Here is a 13,752-nt window from a genome sequence, read left to right on the forward strand (position 1 = left end):
GATGTTATGCTTCTTGTGAATCCGGCTGATCTCGGCACAAATAGATCCTGCACAGGGCAGACAAGCCACAGCCTTTGCATCATCTTGCTCTTCTTTTCTATTGTGTGGCAGAGTAGTTCGTTAAAAGGCCTTGGGCATCTGCTTGACTGTGTATCCATTTTTGCAGAAAACTGAGCATAGGTACTCTGTTTCTGATGTCAAACTATTTTGATCCGACAGTGTGTGTGCGGAGCATTGTATCTCCAATGGGCATTCAATGGAGTATGACAAAACATTAATTCTGGCCACAGCAATGTCTTTTTGCAAGTACATTCAGAAACACCAGGTGACCATCCTCCTCCAGTTGAGTGGCATGTGTTAAGATGTTCCAGAAGCTCACTGAGACTCTCCCTACCCTGAAGCTGCCATTAAGGTTTCAGACCTGCTGGGATCAGTGAAGGATAATTTGTTCTTGTGGAAGTTGGGAATTTACAAAACACCTTGCCTGTGTGGTATGGCCTACATAGGACGAACAACACACACAGTCGAAGAACATTGCACAGAACATAAATGTTGCACTCACCTTCTGCAACCCACCAAGTCTGCAATTGTGGAACATTGTACCTCCAACAGACATTCAATGAAGTATGACAAAACATTAATTTTGGCCACAGCAACATCTTTTTGGGAAGCCATTACAAAATAATCCACTTAAATACACACCACATACCGTATTTACTCGAATCTAAGCCGCACTTTTTTTCCGGTTTTTGTAATCCAAAAAACCGCCTGCAGCTTAGAATCGAGTGCAAAGTAACCGGAAGTTGTGAAATATGTTGGTAGGTGCCGCCACAACTAATTTCTGCCGTCGAATATATGTAGCGCTACACAGGCATGCTTTGCAGGTACAAAGATAAATACTGGCGCCAAAACCTCTGCGTCAGTAAATAAATTTTAAAAAAAGTTGGAAGACGAGCTTTTTTTCTCTGCCCCGAATTTCGACCACTGCATTTTCATACATTATCCAATGAAGCAAATACAAATTCCGTATTGTTCATCTTCGAATGTAGCTGCTTTTCAATGTACTACGAAAATCCGACTGGCAAGACTGTTTGCGATGTTTGTCAGTATGGCCAATTCTATGTTCTGAATTTTTTCCTACCTGTGAGAAGAGATGGTTGCTAATGGGAACTTTTAGGAATTGTGAATCACATGCAGTATTCTCTTCACCATAAGAATAATACGAATATAAACACTTTTCCATGTATTCTTTCGTGTTTGCTGCTTTCTCATTTAAATCCTGTCTGCCTAATAAACTACGAAACTAGAGTGAGACAACAGCAAACGCGGAAGTATACACATATCATGTCATGTTTAAATTCGTATTATTCTTATGCCTAATAGTGATACAGTCACAAATGAAGCACGGCAGTTGACTAGATTTTTAAATCTAAGATGACTAATTTCTGTGCAGAAAGTAATGTACTAAAGAGGCGTCTGCGAAGATTTCAAACGGATAAAAATTTTCGCTAAACTCTCGTTCAGAACATCTTATATCATACACAGTTTATTATTTATTTCTTGTTGATCATTATCAAAGAAATAACAACAAATAGCAGTCTCTTGCTATTGTTTTGCTACTGAGACAATTCCTCTCTTTTTTAATTGTAAGTGGCGGTAGCACGCACAAAAGCAAACCATGCCGCGAGCGGCGACAGGTCGTAAACATTATCAGAATGCGACAAACAATGCATGACACGGTACAGTAATGCATTTTCAGCTTAGAGTGACGTAAACAGCTATAACAAAGAGAACGGCAGTTATCAGATCAAAGAAAAATAAGCACTCAATTCAAACCAGACGAAGCACGTGAAAAACGAAGGGTACCCGTATAAATATGGACGGAGAACCTGACGCACAGCAGCGGCTACCTGGTAAAGCTTAACTGCTAAGCTTAAGGCTCAAACCAAACTATTGTAGCTGTATCGTCATTCATTTGACCTAAATTGTGTCTCATATTACAATGGACCAACTTTGTTTCGATTTCGAGGTGCGGCCTAAAACTTTTCTCTCGCCTTGAATTTCGAGTCTCAAATTTCAGGTGCGGCTTAGATTCAGGAAATTTTTTTTTCCTTCATTTCGAGTCTCATTTTTCAGGTGCGGCTTAGATTCGAGTGCGGCTTAGATTTGAGTAAATACGGTATAATCTAATGAACTGTGACAGCAGCTACCAGTTGTCTAATGCGTGGAATCCCATCATCTCCAGGATTTGCACAAGATGAGGACACCAGAACACACTGATGACTGCGGCAAGTTGCAATACCGAAGATAGCTGATCTCTGCAGCTGGACCAGAGAAGGCACTGCCGCCAGGTGGTATGGTCTTGTCAACGTGATTCTGAAGTACGCGTGGCAATACTCCCAAGCACACTGGCAATACTCTCAGCATGCTGGCAATACTCTCAGTGCGCTATACAAGGCGGAGCTGGGAACATTTTCCTCAGTCTTCAATGGCTCAGCTGAAGATGACTGGCAAGTGTCCAGTCAAAATGTTGTGGAGTAAAGCCTACGATGACTGGCTGCAATCCCGAAATCTCTTTGAACATTTAATTCGCTGGGAAAATTTTAAATTTCAAATCAGGATTTACTTGTCAAAAGGAAAGCAGATCTGGGCACTTTGGCCCTAATGTGTGTCCTAAACGAATGCACACTGATTTATACCTGAAAGCTAGCAGCTGTTATCCCCCAGAGTAAAGGACTGGAGTTTTGAGGACACTGGTCCATAATGCACACACTGTTAGATCAAGACAGCTTGACATCATAAAGAGAGCATCTACGCTCTGTCTTCTGCAAAGGTAGGTACACAGTCAGAGAGAGAGAGAGAGAGAGAGAGAGAGAGAGAGAGAGAGAAGAAGAGCATGATGAAGCAATGGCTGCAGCTTACCCGGCCAATGCATGATCAATTGTTGCCAAGATCAGCATCAGCAGGATCCTTGAGAAGCATATCATCAATTGTGTGTTCTGTCCACCAATCAAAATAAGAGGGCTACTGGGAAATGTGAAAGGTGACCTGGGCTTACAGAAACCAGCAACTTATAATATACTTTACCACTGTGACATGTCACACATTGCTCAAACAACTAGAACAGTTGGCATCAGATACCATGAGCATAAGAGGCACATCCAGCTCGATCAGACAATGAAAACAGTCATCGTCAAGCATTTTCTGGAACTTATCCATGAACTACGGAAAAATGAGGTTTCTGGCACAGATACTGGATATAGGGACAGTGTTATAAGAGAATCAATAGAGATGGAAGTAGTGGGAAACTTCATGAATTGTGGCACTGGGTACCAACTCAGCAATGTCTTGAATCCTGCACTGCCTTAGTTCAAAAACATGTCAGTGGCAGCAACTCAGAAATAGAAGAACTGGGAATTTGGGAATGTGGAACAAAACCCAGACACAGCACCAAGTGCATTGCACCAAGAAGAGAGCCTCAGATACCTGTCAAGTACACTGGACCATAAACTGAACACCAGCTCCGGGGACCAGGCACACCAGATCGAAGATGGAATGTCTCAGGATGTTTCTAATGAGAAAATCCATAGATGGAACACCTAGAACTGACTGTGGAGGTGCTCCAGACCGAAAATGGAACACCAGCTTACAGCATGGTGCTCTGGACCAAAGACGGAACATCTCAAGACACTTCTAGTGGGAATGGACCACATATGGAATGTCCAGAACCATCCACAGGGAGGAGAGGTAGTTGCCATAAATATTCAACCTGTTTCACTCAACTATCAGTCTCAGGTAGCATCTGATGAAAGCAGCGAGTAACATTGTCGAAATATTGTGCATGGACGACACTGACATCTGGCAGAAAACTTGACACCCACGATGTCAACAGATATCCAGGAAAGCCTGAAGAACTGCATCTTGATGGATCATTACGGCATTACATAATCACACAGTTATTTTCAACTTCATACTTAAGATCATTTTCAGCCACACACAATAAAGTGTCTGCTAGTGAAACATTTGGACCTGATCTGAGACTATCATGATAAGATTTATACTGTTCTCTCTCTTTGTTTTGACATGGAAGACCTCTGGATTTACACAGACAGCAGGAGTACTGAAAGAAATATCTTGTGCAATTGTTGGCACTTACAAATCAATTATTGACAGCAAGGAACAAAGTTAAAGGAGGAGGAATAAAATTTTATGTCGTGTCAAAACAGCAAGACAATGACTCTACCATACTTTTTCATTCATTTGATAACACACTTATTTTCAAAACTGCCTAGCAATAGTGCCACTTAAAGTCATTCAGATTCTCTCTCTCTTTCCCCCCCCCCCCCCCCCCCCCCCCCCCTCCAAATTTTGTCTTAGTCATTATCCTTGTGTTAATTAATAGTAACCTTTCCCTTTATGAGAATGGGGTGATAAGTCTGGTAAAAAAGCATTAAAAAGTGTTTTGTTTCATAAAGAACTCACCTTATATCTTGACATAGTCCCCTCTGATACACTTGGTCCAGTGATCCTCCTGCTTTTTCATCCCATAAGAAAAATGAGTTCTGTAAACTACCACTATCACTTCCTCATTTGATGAAACTTTCTTCCCAGCAAGCCAAAGTTTCAAGTTTGGGAACCGGAAGAAGTCACTTGGGGCTAAATCCACTGGATAGGGTGGATAAGGAACCAATTCAAAGCCCAGTTCAAGCACCTTTGTCACTTTTATTGCTGATGTGTGTAGGATGGTGCATTATCCTGGTGAAAGAGCACTTTTTTTCATGTCAGCTTTTGTCTTTTTTCAGCCAATGCAAGTTTCAAATGAAGCATAATAGGGCCCAGTTATGGGTCTGCCTTTTACCAAGCAATCTTTCAGGATCATTCCTTGGGAATCACCCTATCAGCTGACAAATTGGTATTTGCCTTCTTTGGTGCACTTCCACCAGCCTTTTGACTCGGGTCTGTAATGATGGATCTAGGTTTCAGCAACAGTCATGAATAAACACCAAAAGCCTTGCAGATTGCGACTAAACATCACCAAACATTGTGTTGAAATGTTCTGCCAGATGTGCTTGTGGTCAACTGTGAGCAAATTGCGGCACCCACCCTGCATGCAGCTTCTTCATACACAATTCTCTATGCAGGATGTTATGCACTCACTGATTTGAGTTGCCTACAGCCTCAGCAATCTCACAAATTTGTATTTGACAGTCTTGTGTTACCATGTTATGATTTTTATCAACTGTTTCCTTTGTGGTGACCACAACTGGACGGCTGGGCCACACTTTGTCTTCAGTACTTCTCCAACCACATTGAAATCCATTAATCCAAAACTAAATGGTCTTAAATGATGGTGCAGACACTGCGTGAATTTCATCCAATTCTGTTTTGATTTGTGCAGCAGTCAAACCCTCCAAATGAATATGTTTTCTCCATTTTCCACTGCAGTTGACACACTGACCAATTCAGATGGCTGTCAACACTGAATTGTATGCTGTACATTTCTGAAATTCTTTATACATCCCTTGGGGGTAATCAAGCTTACCAACCATGAAGGCACATCATCAATGTTCCAGTCTTTCATGGAAATTTACCAGACTTATAAAACCACCCTTGTACTTCAAAGCCTTCCTCCTTCCTATTTGTAACATCATATCACAAGTGTGTATATTTATAAGCATCTAGTTCCTATACTCTCCATTCTCTTGTCAAAACTATTTTTTTTAAAAATTTTAGTTGGTTTTACACCTTTTTTGTTTTGCATCTTGTTTGTGGCCTAACAATTATCAGCTGTACTCTGGAATTTTAGAAAGGATCTTTCTTGCATCTTCAGCTTCTGTAGTCATGCTGGTATGGTTATACTTATGGCTTTGGGACTATTTAATCATAATCAAATCTAGTGATCAGATGGTCACAATTTAATAATAGTGAACAACGGGTAATACTGGTCTTAGTTCTTTTATTAACAAACTAAAAACCCGCCCTGCCTCGAAAATCGCAAGGTTCTTATCTTAGTTCTTTGCTGAATGTAATCGCTCTCCTCCTCTGTTGTTTGGACCAAGTTGTCGCACCTTCAGTATTGGTACATCTAACCCTCTCATTTTCCTCGTTCTTACAGCTCCCTTTCTAACTGGGGAAATTTTAATAGATTTCCAACCCAACAAATTAAACTATGTTTTTAAATTGTGTGCTTACCATAAACACTGTTAATGTATACAAATGTATCTCGTATTCCGCAAATATTGTTAAAATTCATTTATTACATGCTTCATGTGTCTACTTTGACATTGAACAGAATAAAGTATGTTGATATTACACTGTGTAAAATCTATTGCTATATGAGAGTGATGGATAAAACATGAAATTACCTGCAGAGAAATTTTCAGTATTATCCACAGGACGGTCAACTGTAGATGAGAAGGCTGTATCAAAAATGTCTGCCAAGGATGTGACACCAGACTTTGCTTCAGCAGTTGCAGGTTCCCACGGCCGATGTCGCGTGGGAGGGCCTGCAGTGGCCGGGGCAGGCGTAGTCACTCTGTCACCCATGCCAGTCTAAAAATGCTACGTAAAAACAGTACATTCAATTTCCCTTCTCATTTTAGTACATTCAAAAGGAACTACAAAAAATTATTCCAAATATGAGTAACCAAACATAAAACATACTGAAAAATCTTACAATACCCATCATTTCAGTCAATTTATGATGTTGGCTTCATAAAGTTTTGATGTTCCTTCAGTGTTAATTTAATAAACAAACAAAATCATGGTAATTTAGCAAAACAGTGAACAGGAGGGAAAGGGGGGGGGAGGGGATGGAGGAGAGGAAGGGGGGATGGGCTACAGTTCATCCTCGCAATACCAACAGGGGGATGATTTACGTCAACTTGTCTTGTATTTTAAAATGTTAAAAAATATTTATTGTTTTCAATCATTTCTTATACTAGATTCTGTGAGTGTTTTGAAATTTCAGTAAAACGTAATCCAAACATAATCCTTACTAGTAAATGTGACTTTTTGCAAGAAATGCTATATGAATATTTTCTAGTTCAGGACCCTTCTTACACATCTATATATCTTTAAAAAGTATGCTGCGAATAAAACTCCACAACAATTGACAAAATATGTATTTTTAAAAAATTAATATGGTGGTCATAAGCTATCCCTCCTCTTCACGTACACATTACAGAAAATGCATTGACATTGGTAAGTTAGTGCTAAAAGATATTTTTTCAGGTTCAGGACCCAATTTACACACCAGCACCTTTCAAAAAAGTATTTTGTTAATAAGAGTTAACAACAATTATCAAAATTTTGTTATTCTTTCAGTTTTTTGTGGTGGGCACTAAGTATCCTGCCTCAGTAGTATGTGTTATGGAAAATGCTTTGGTATTGCTAGGATTTACATGGGCTCCAAACTACAGCGTAACTCAGCATGTTTACCATCAACAAATCTTGCCAGAGGTGAAAGAAGTGATATATAACACACAAAAATCCTAGGAATGACTGAGGATCAAACCAGAGAGCTTTGGATCAGTAGTGTAGCACTTCACTTCAACCATGGGCATCTCTCTCTCTCTCTCTCTCTCTCTCTCTCTCTCTCTCTCTGTGTGTGTGTGTGTGTGTGTGTGTGTGTGTGTGTGAGGGGGGGAGAGGGGGGGAGGGGAGAGAGAGAGAGAGAGAGAGAGAGAGAGAGAGAGAGAGAGAGTGTGTGTGTGCGGGTGGGGGGGGGGGGGGGGGGGCAGGGGGGAGTTGTTCCTCCTCTTTTTTAAGCAAGGAAATAGTTTTCCCGAAGTCTTAGTAGTTTATCATCCTTTTTCTGCATGCCTGTCTGTTGTTCAACCAGTGTTCTATTTGCACAATTGTGGTAAGTATGGCAATAAAAGTCCTTGATGGAATACAAATAATGGAAGCAGTAAATATAGCAACACACTAGAAAAATGATGTGTTGAGTGGTCAACAGGCACATAAACAAGACTGAAACTGTTGCTGAGCTTTTGGATGGCATCTCACATCAAAGTTAAGTAGCACAGAATATACATGCACAGAAATATACCGACCTACATGGCTACATGGTATTGGCTGCCTACACTGTAATGGCACTGCAGTTCAACTGGGATGAGAAGTAGGGTCAAGTAAAAGTGGGCAAGATAAGAATAGTAGCATGAAGGATAGAAGTATGGGAACTTGACAGAGAGAAGGAGAGGCAGTAAAAACAAAAGATAAGAATGTGATCTTACTTTGGCACAGGTCGGCTCAGTCACATGGTGCTGTTGGGTGGACTGGGAGGATGGAGAAACAGAGGAAAAAGGAGACTGGAGAGGAAGAAGTAAGTACAGAGTGAGTAAAGTAGAAGGGGGGGGGGCAGTTGCAGGGGGATCGGGGAGGGGAGGGAGGGTCGTGGTGAGGGTAGTATAGGGCATAACAGAGGCCAGGATAACAAGATTCAAAAATGTGCCACAAGGACAGTTCACAGCTACGTGGTTTGGAGAGGCTAGTATTGAATGAGTATTCAGACTGTACAGGTTGTGAAAGAGGCAATGGAGTCCAGCATGTCATCCACAGAAGTGTGTTTCACTGCTGGATGGTCAGCTGTGCTAGAAACAGGTTGCCCAGTCAAACAGAGAGATGGTTTCAGGTCATGCCCACATAAAAGACTGTACAAAATTTCTGCAGAGCTGTATATGACTGCTTTCTAAGATGGATCTGCTTCTGGTGGGCCGCCTGTAGGGCAACTTTCACGCCACTCAAACTTCCAAACTCCTCGTCTGGTTCAGGTTCACTGATGTCACCTTTATGTCCGGAACCCAGGGACAAGACACACTATCCTATCCTCATTCCTTCACAGCCTCAACATCTTCTCTCCCATACACTTCACCTTGTCTTGTTCAGCCCCTTGTGCAACATTCCTGGATGTTGACTTATGACTTACAGCTATCCAATAGCGCCACCAAAACCTCTGACCATGACACATCCACTAACCATCAAGAGTACCTCTGTTTTGATAGTTTCCATCCCTTCCACACTGAAAAGTCTCTCCCATACAGTCTGGCCACCCACAGTCAGTGCATTTGCAGCAATGAACAAGCCCCCATCTAGCATGCTGAAGGCCTTACTAAGATCTTCAGACAGGCACTGGCCCACAAACTTAGGCCACAAACAGATATCCCATGTTTAGCCCAAACATGCCTCTAATTCTACAATCAACACCACGAATCAGCTGCAAAGGCAAAGGAGCAAATTGTCCTCCTTACATAATATCATCCCACCTCGAGCAATGTAACCACACCCCTTGCCAGGGCTTCAACTATTTATCATCGTGTCCAGAAATGAGAAACATCACACCCACAATACTTTCCACCACTCCAAAAATGGCATTCCATTGCCAATCCAATTAACAAAACATCTTGAGCCACCATTATGCTGCACTTCCCAGTACGTCCTGTCACAGGGATATCCTAGCCTACCAAAGGTAGTGCACCTGTTAAAGCAGTCATGTCGTATACCATGGCCTTTTATGTGTGTAACTTCATCAACCAGCTGTCCATCTAAAGGGTCATACTGTGGCCAATGAGTAGAATTGAGTACACAGCAGCACAACATGCCGCTAAGCACAACTACTTAAATGGCTGCTTCACAATCCGTTCTATCTAGATGATCCCCCCCCCAAACAACAGTTGCTTCTCATAACTATGTTAATGACAACTGTCCTTACGGAAAGTCCTTCAATCACACAAGTTCTCCTGGCCTCAATCACTACTACCCACTGCACTACACACCGTTCCACTCCATCCCCTAGGATCTCTTTCACTCATTCTCCCCTCATATCCTCCCTCCTCTCCACAACAACTTTCTTTCCCTGCTCCTCTCCTTTATAATCCATTCCGTGTCCTTTTGCATCATACACAACTCTTCTATGACTGTGTCAGAGCAAGTTCAAGCTCACTGAGATCATATTACAAATTTGTGTTGCTGCCTCTTAAAACTCAGCTGCTCCGTCAGTATCAGAAGCAAACTTAAGAGTCAGGACAGTTAAAGAGCTGCAGTTGGCAGCAGTATGGTTCCACAAAGGACTGATGATAGGATTGTAGATGAGCCTGCCAAATCAGGTAAGTTGTTAAACAGACACTGGACACCTGTTACCTATAAAACAAATGTCTCCAACAGCTTCTATATTCTGGAGACCGTAGTCAAAAATATTCAGATAATCAAAAGATTTTAGAAACAGTTGTAAAAGACACAGGAAAATATTCCAAGTCAAGGGTAACAGTAATCCGAGTTAGAAAGAGCAAGAAGAACCTTCTACTAAAGGAACAGGTATGGGAGAGGGATGCCCAAATTACTACTCCCTGGGTAATCAATACACAGTAACTAGAATTTTTAGGCCTAATGCAGGCCTCAGAGATGTTACAATCTGTAGAAAGAATGTCATCTAATGATGCATGGGGAATATGGGGAGAGGAGAGGTTTTTCGACTGGACATTAGGCGTAAGCTGGAATGCTTCTTGCATAGACATAAAGACTATGTCATTGTTAAAATGTTATGCCAAGAGCTAAATGAAGCATTAGGTGGAACATGAAAAATGTAGAGCTACAGGAGTCGCTCACCAAGATGAAACCATCAAACACGAGTGTGAAGGATGTATCACCTCTCACACAGTCTGATCACACATAGCACAGCTACCATCTGAATGTTTCCCATTAAGACGTTGCTTGCATAACAAATTCCAGAAGCATTCAGTATAATAAGATCCCAATCTGTCCAATCCCTATGATTTTCAATATTTTTACTAACACTTTTTTTTGCATGATAACGTAAATGGTTTCAAAAACACAGAGCTTTTATATAACAATAGTCACAATGGCAGTGGGGAGGGGGGAGCTAATGTGGGGCTACCAATCATCACATCTTTGGAGAGAAAAATGTCTGTCGCACCCTAATTTCTCTTACATTACTCTCATGAGCCCTATGCAAGATAAAATAACAGAGAAGATCAAGAGCTGCTGCTTTCAGAAAAACGAGATAAGAGCCATATACAATGCTGGCAGAATTGTTTTCTTCCTTGAGCACTGGTTCTCTAGATTTACCAGACAGTGTTCCTAGAAGACAGCATCACCTTTCTTCTATAGAGTCCAAGCAAGTTTCCTGTGTGTTTCTGTTACACTTTTGTAAGGGTTATAATAACCTCTCCAATCAGCATGTGAAATATGTCTTATTTTAGCAATGGCAGTTAACAAATTTATTTTAAACCTTACTGAATACGCTACACCTCTCTAGACAGAAATGTGTGTATCAAATATAACAAGTTTTTCAAGAAGAGTCATCATTGGAAGCTAACTTTCCTTTCTATCAGGAATTTTAGATCATTCAGCATGGTATCCAATAATGTTGTCCAGTAGAATTCACCTTGCTCCTGCTACTTTCAGCTTCCAATGAATACCAGTGAACGTATTTTACCTCATAGATGCTGTGTTAAGCAGAAGATAGTGCCTTCCCCATTAAGGAGGCTGGTTGTTATATTGTCGCAGAAGAAGCTGAGTAGCGCCATGGTGTAATGGTTATGATACTAAACTCTTGCATAGAGGGTCGTGAGTTCAAAACTCACCTGCACTGTACAATTTTAATTTTTATATTCGGTTCGAGTACATTCTAGAAGTATCTACAAATGTCAAGAATCATTGTACTGGAATATTCTGTAGCTGTGTATATACTGTATGTGTTCTGGCCGTAGGCAGTTCACTACACGCTCTTGTATGTGCAAGTGCTGAATAAATCTTCGTTAAGTGAAGTTAGTGTTTGCTATTCATCTAATTATACCTTCTTCTATGTGACATTATTCTGGTGGAGGCACCGGGTATTGGAACTTGTGATAGCGCACATTATCGACGACACAGTGGCTCCCATCAGGCCACAACAGAGCCGCCGTTTACACGGCGAGAAACCAGAGTTCGAGCCATATTCAACAGATCGCAATCTATCGGAGGCAGAAGAAGGAGAGGACATTACGATGACAGCAACTGTGTGCCACCACATGAGACATCCTTCCGGGTTCTCTGGTGATGATGGCCAAGATCCAAACAAGTGGCTGAAGGTATATGAGCGTATAGCCAAATTTAGCAAATAGGATGACACCGTGTGTTTGGCTAACATATTTTTCTACTTGGAGGGCACTGTCAAGCAATGGTATGAGAACACTGAGGAGAAGTTCACAAGCTGCGAAGTATTCCAGGCGGAACTGCGCAAGTATTTCGGTGACACACAATGACAGAAGTGCAAGGCTAAAGATAAATTAAAGTGCAAGGCACAGCATCCAGGAGAAACTACAGCATCCTACATTCAAGACATCTTGGAGCTGTGTAAAATAGTGGATCCTAGAATGAAGGAGGAAGATAAGGTTGCACATCTCATGAGAAGGGTGTTGCTGAGGACATGTATCAAGCCCTACTCCTCACGGTGGTTTCGACAGCAGACACCTTCATAAAATGGTGCCAGTATATCGAGACAATGCATCAAAAAAGATTACACCCAAGAAGTTTGAACAGCTTCCAAACATCGTATCGATGCCCGTGATGGAGGAAGCAACTGCTGTCACAAGTGTACTTCGTCAGACAGTGGGCGAGGAAGTTCAGAAAGCACTTAGATTGCACAGCAAGCAAAAAACCGAGCCGCTTCAAGAGGTCATATGGGAGGAAGTGGAACAGAAATTGAACCCAATCTCTCGTCTTTCATTTCCCTTAAAACAGTGAAAAAGCCGAGACCCAGGCGGAGTTACATTCCTACAATGCCGCGTGAGGAACCTGTTTGGGCACCAAGGAAGACTGATGTCTGGAGGACCCAGGATAACCAACCAGTATGTTTCCACTGTGAACGACTGAGACATGTAGTGCGCTATTGTCACGAAAGGTGGCGGATATCTGATGACACCCACGCCAAAAGACAGCAGACCGATCTTAGTCGACGCCAACTCCAGGACGACGAAGGTGAACAAGAAGATGTGGGTGCAGGATGACGTAGGTCACCATCGCAGCAAGCTAGCTGCTGGAGAGGACGCTCCCCAACATGCTGATCAAGGTCTCCATCACCATTTACAAGCTACAGCCAGTCACCTAGCTGCTGCAAGCTGGAAAACTAAAGGGTTCGACCTTCCTTGGCGGTGAGGCCGCCAAAGAGCGAAATGCTCTGCCGTCAATCACTACAAAAAAGCTAGGAATCTATGTCTATATCCTCATGGATGGCTGACCAGCCCAAGCTCTTGTGGAATCTGGAGCTTGGAGCTTCATATTCAGTTGTCACTTCAGAGAAGTACCGTCGCCAGTTGCAGAAAACCGCATTCGTTGACAGCAAAACATCTATGCTGAAGGTGGCTAATGGGAAATATGTAAAACCTACAGGAAGATGTACCATTAGTGTGGGTATAAGTGGCCATATACAGCCTTTAGAATTCTTCATCTGACAAGAGTGTAGTCATGACGTCATTCTCAGATAGGACTTTTTGAAAGCTTCTCAGGCAATTATAGATTATGCTACACGAGACGAGATGAGATACTGTGGACAGGAAGATGCGCATCCAAGTGTGTGGACACTACGTGCGCTGGATGAAGTGATCATTCCTGTGGTCAGCACGAGAATGATAACTGTCATGTGTCAGGCAACGCATCAACCCATTGATCTTGTAGTGGAATGTGAGAAGCATACCACTGGAGAATAATTCCTCGCCCACTGTCTGACGAAGTACACTTGTGACATCAGTTGCT

General features: G+C 42.0%; 1 protein-coding gene across 1 annotated transcript in view; it reads right to left on the reverse strand.

The window, feature by feature from the left end:
- The window catches only part of LOC124795578, a 308,534-nt gene that overhangs the window by 268,482 nt on the left and 26,300 nt on the right, over positions 1–13,752 (reverse strand). The window contains exon 2 of the mRNA XM_047259649.1: positions 6,366–6,561. Coding sequence (XP_047115605.1) covers positions 6,366–6,546 — 181 coding nt within the window. The 5' untranslated portion in view covers positions 6,547–6,561. The remainder of the gene's footprint in view (positions 1–6,365; positions 6,562–13,752) is intronic.

The sequence above is a fragment of the Schistocerca piceifrons genome, chromosome 4 (assembly GCF_021461385.2).
Source record: "Schistocerca piceifrons isolate TAMUIC-IGC-003096 chromosome 4, iqSchPice1.1, whole genome shotgun sequence".
Classification (NCBI taxonomy): Eukaryota; Metazoa; Arthropoda; class Insecta; order Orthoptera; family Acrididae; genus Schistocerca; species Schistocerca piceifrons.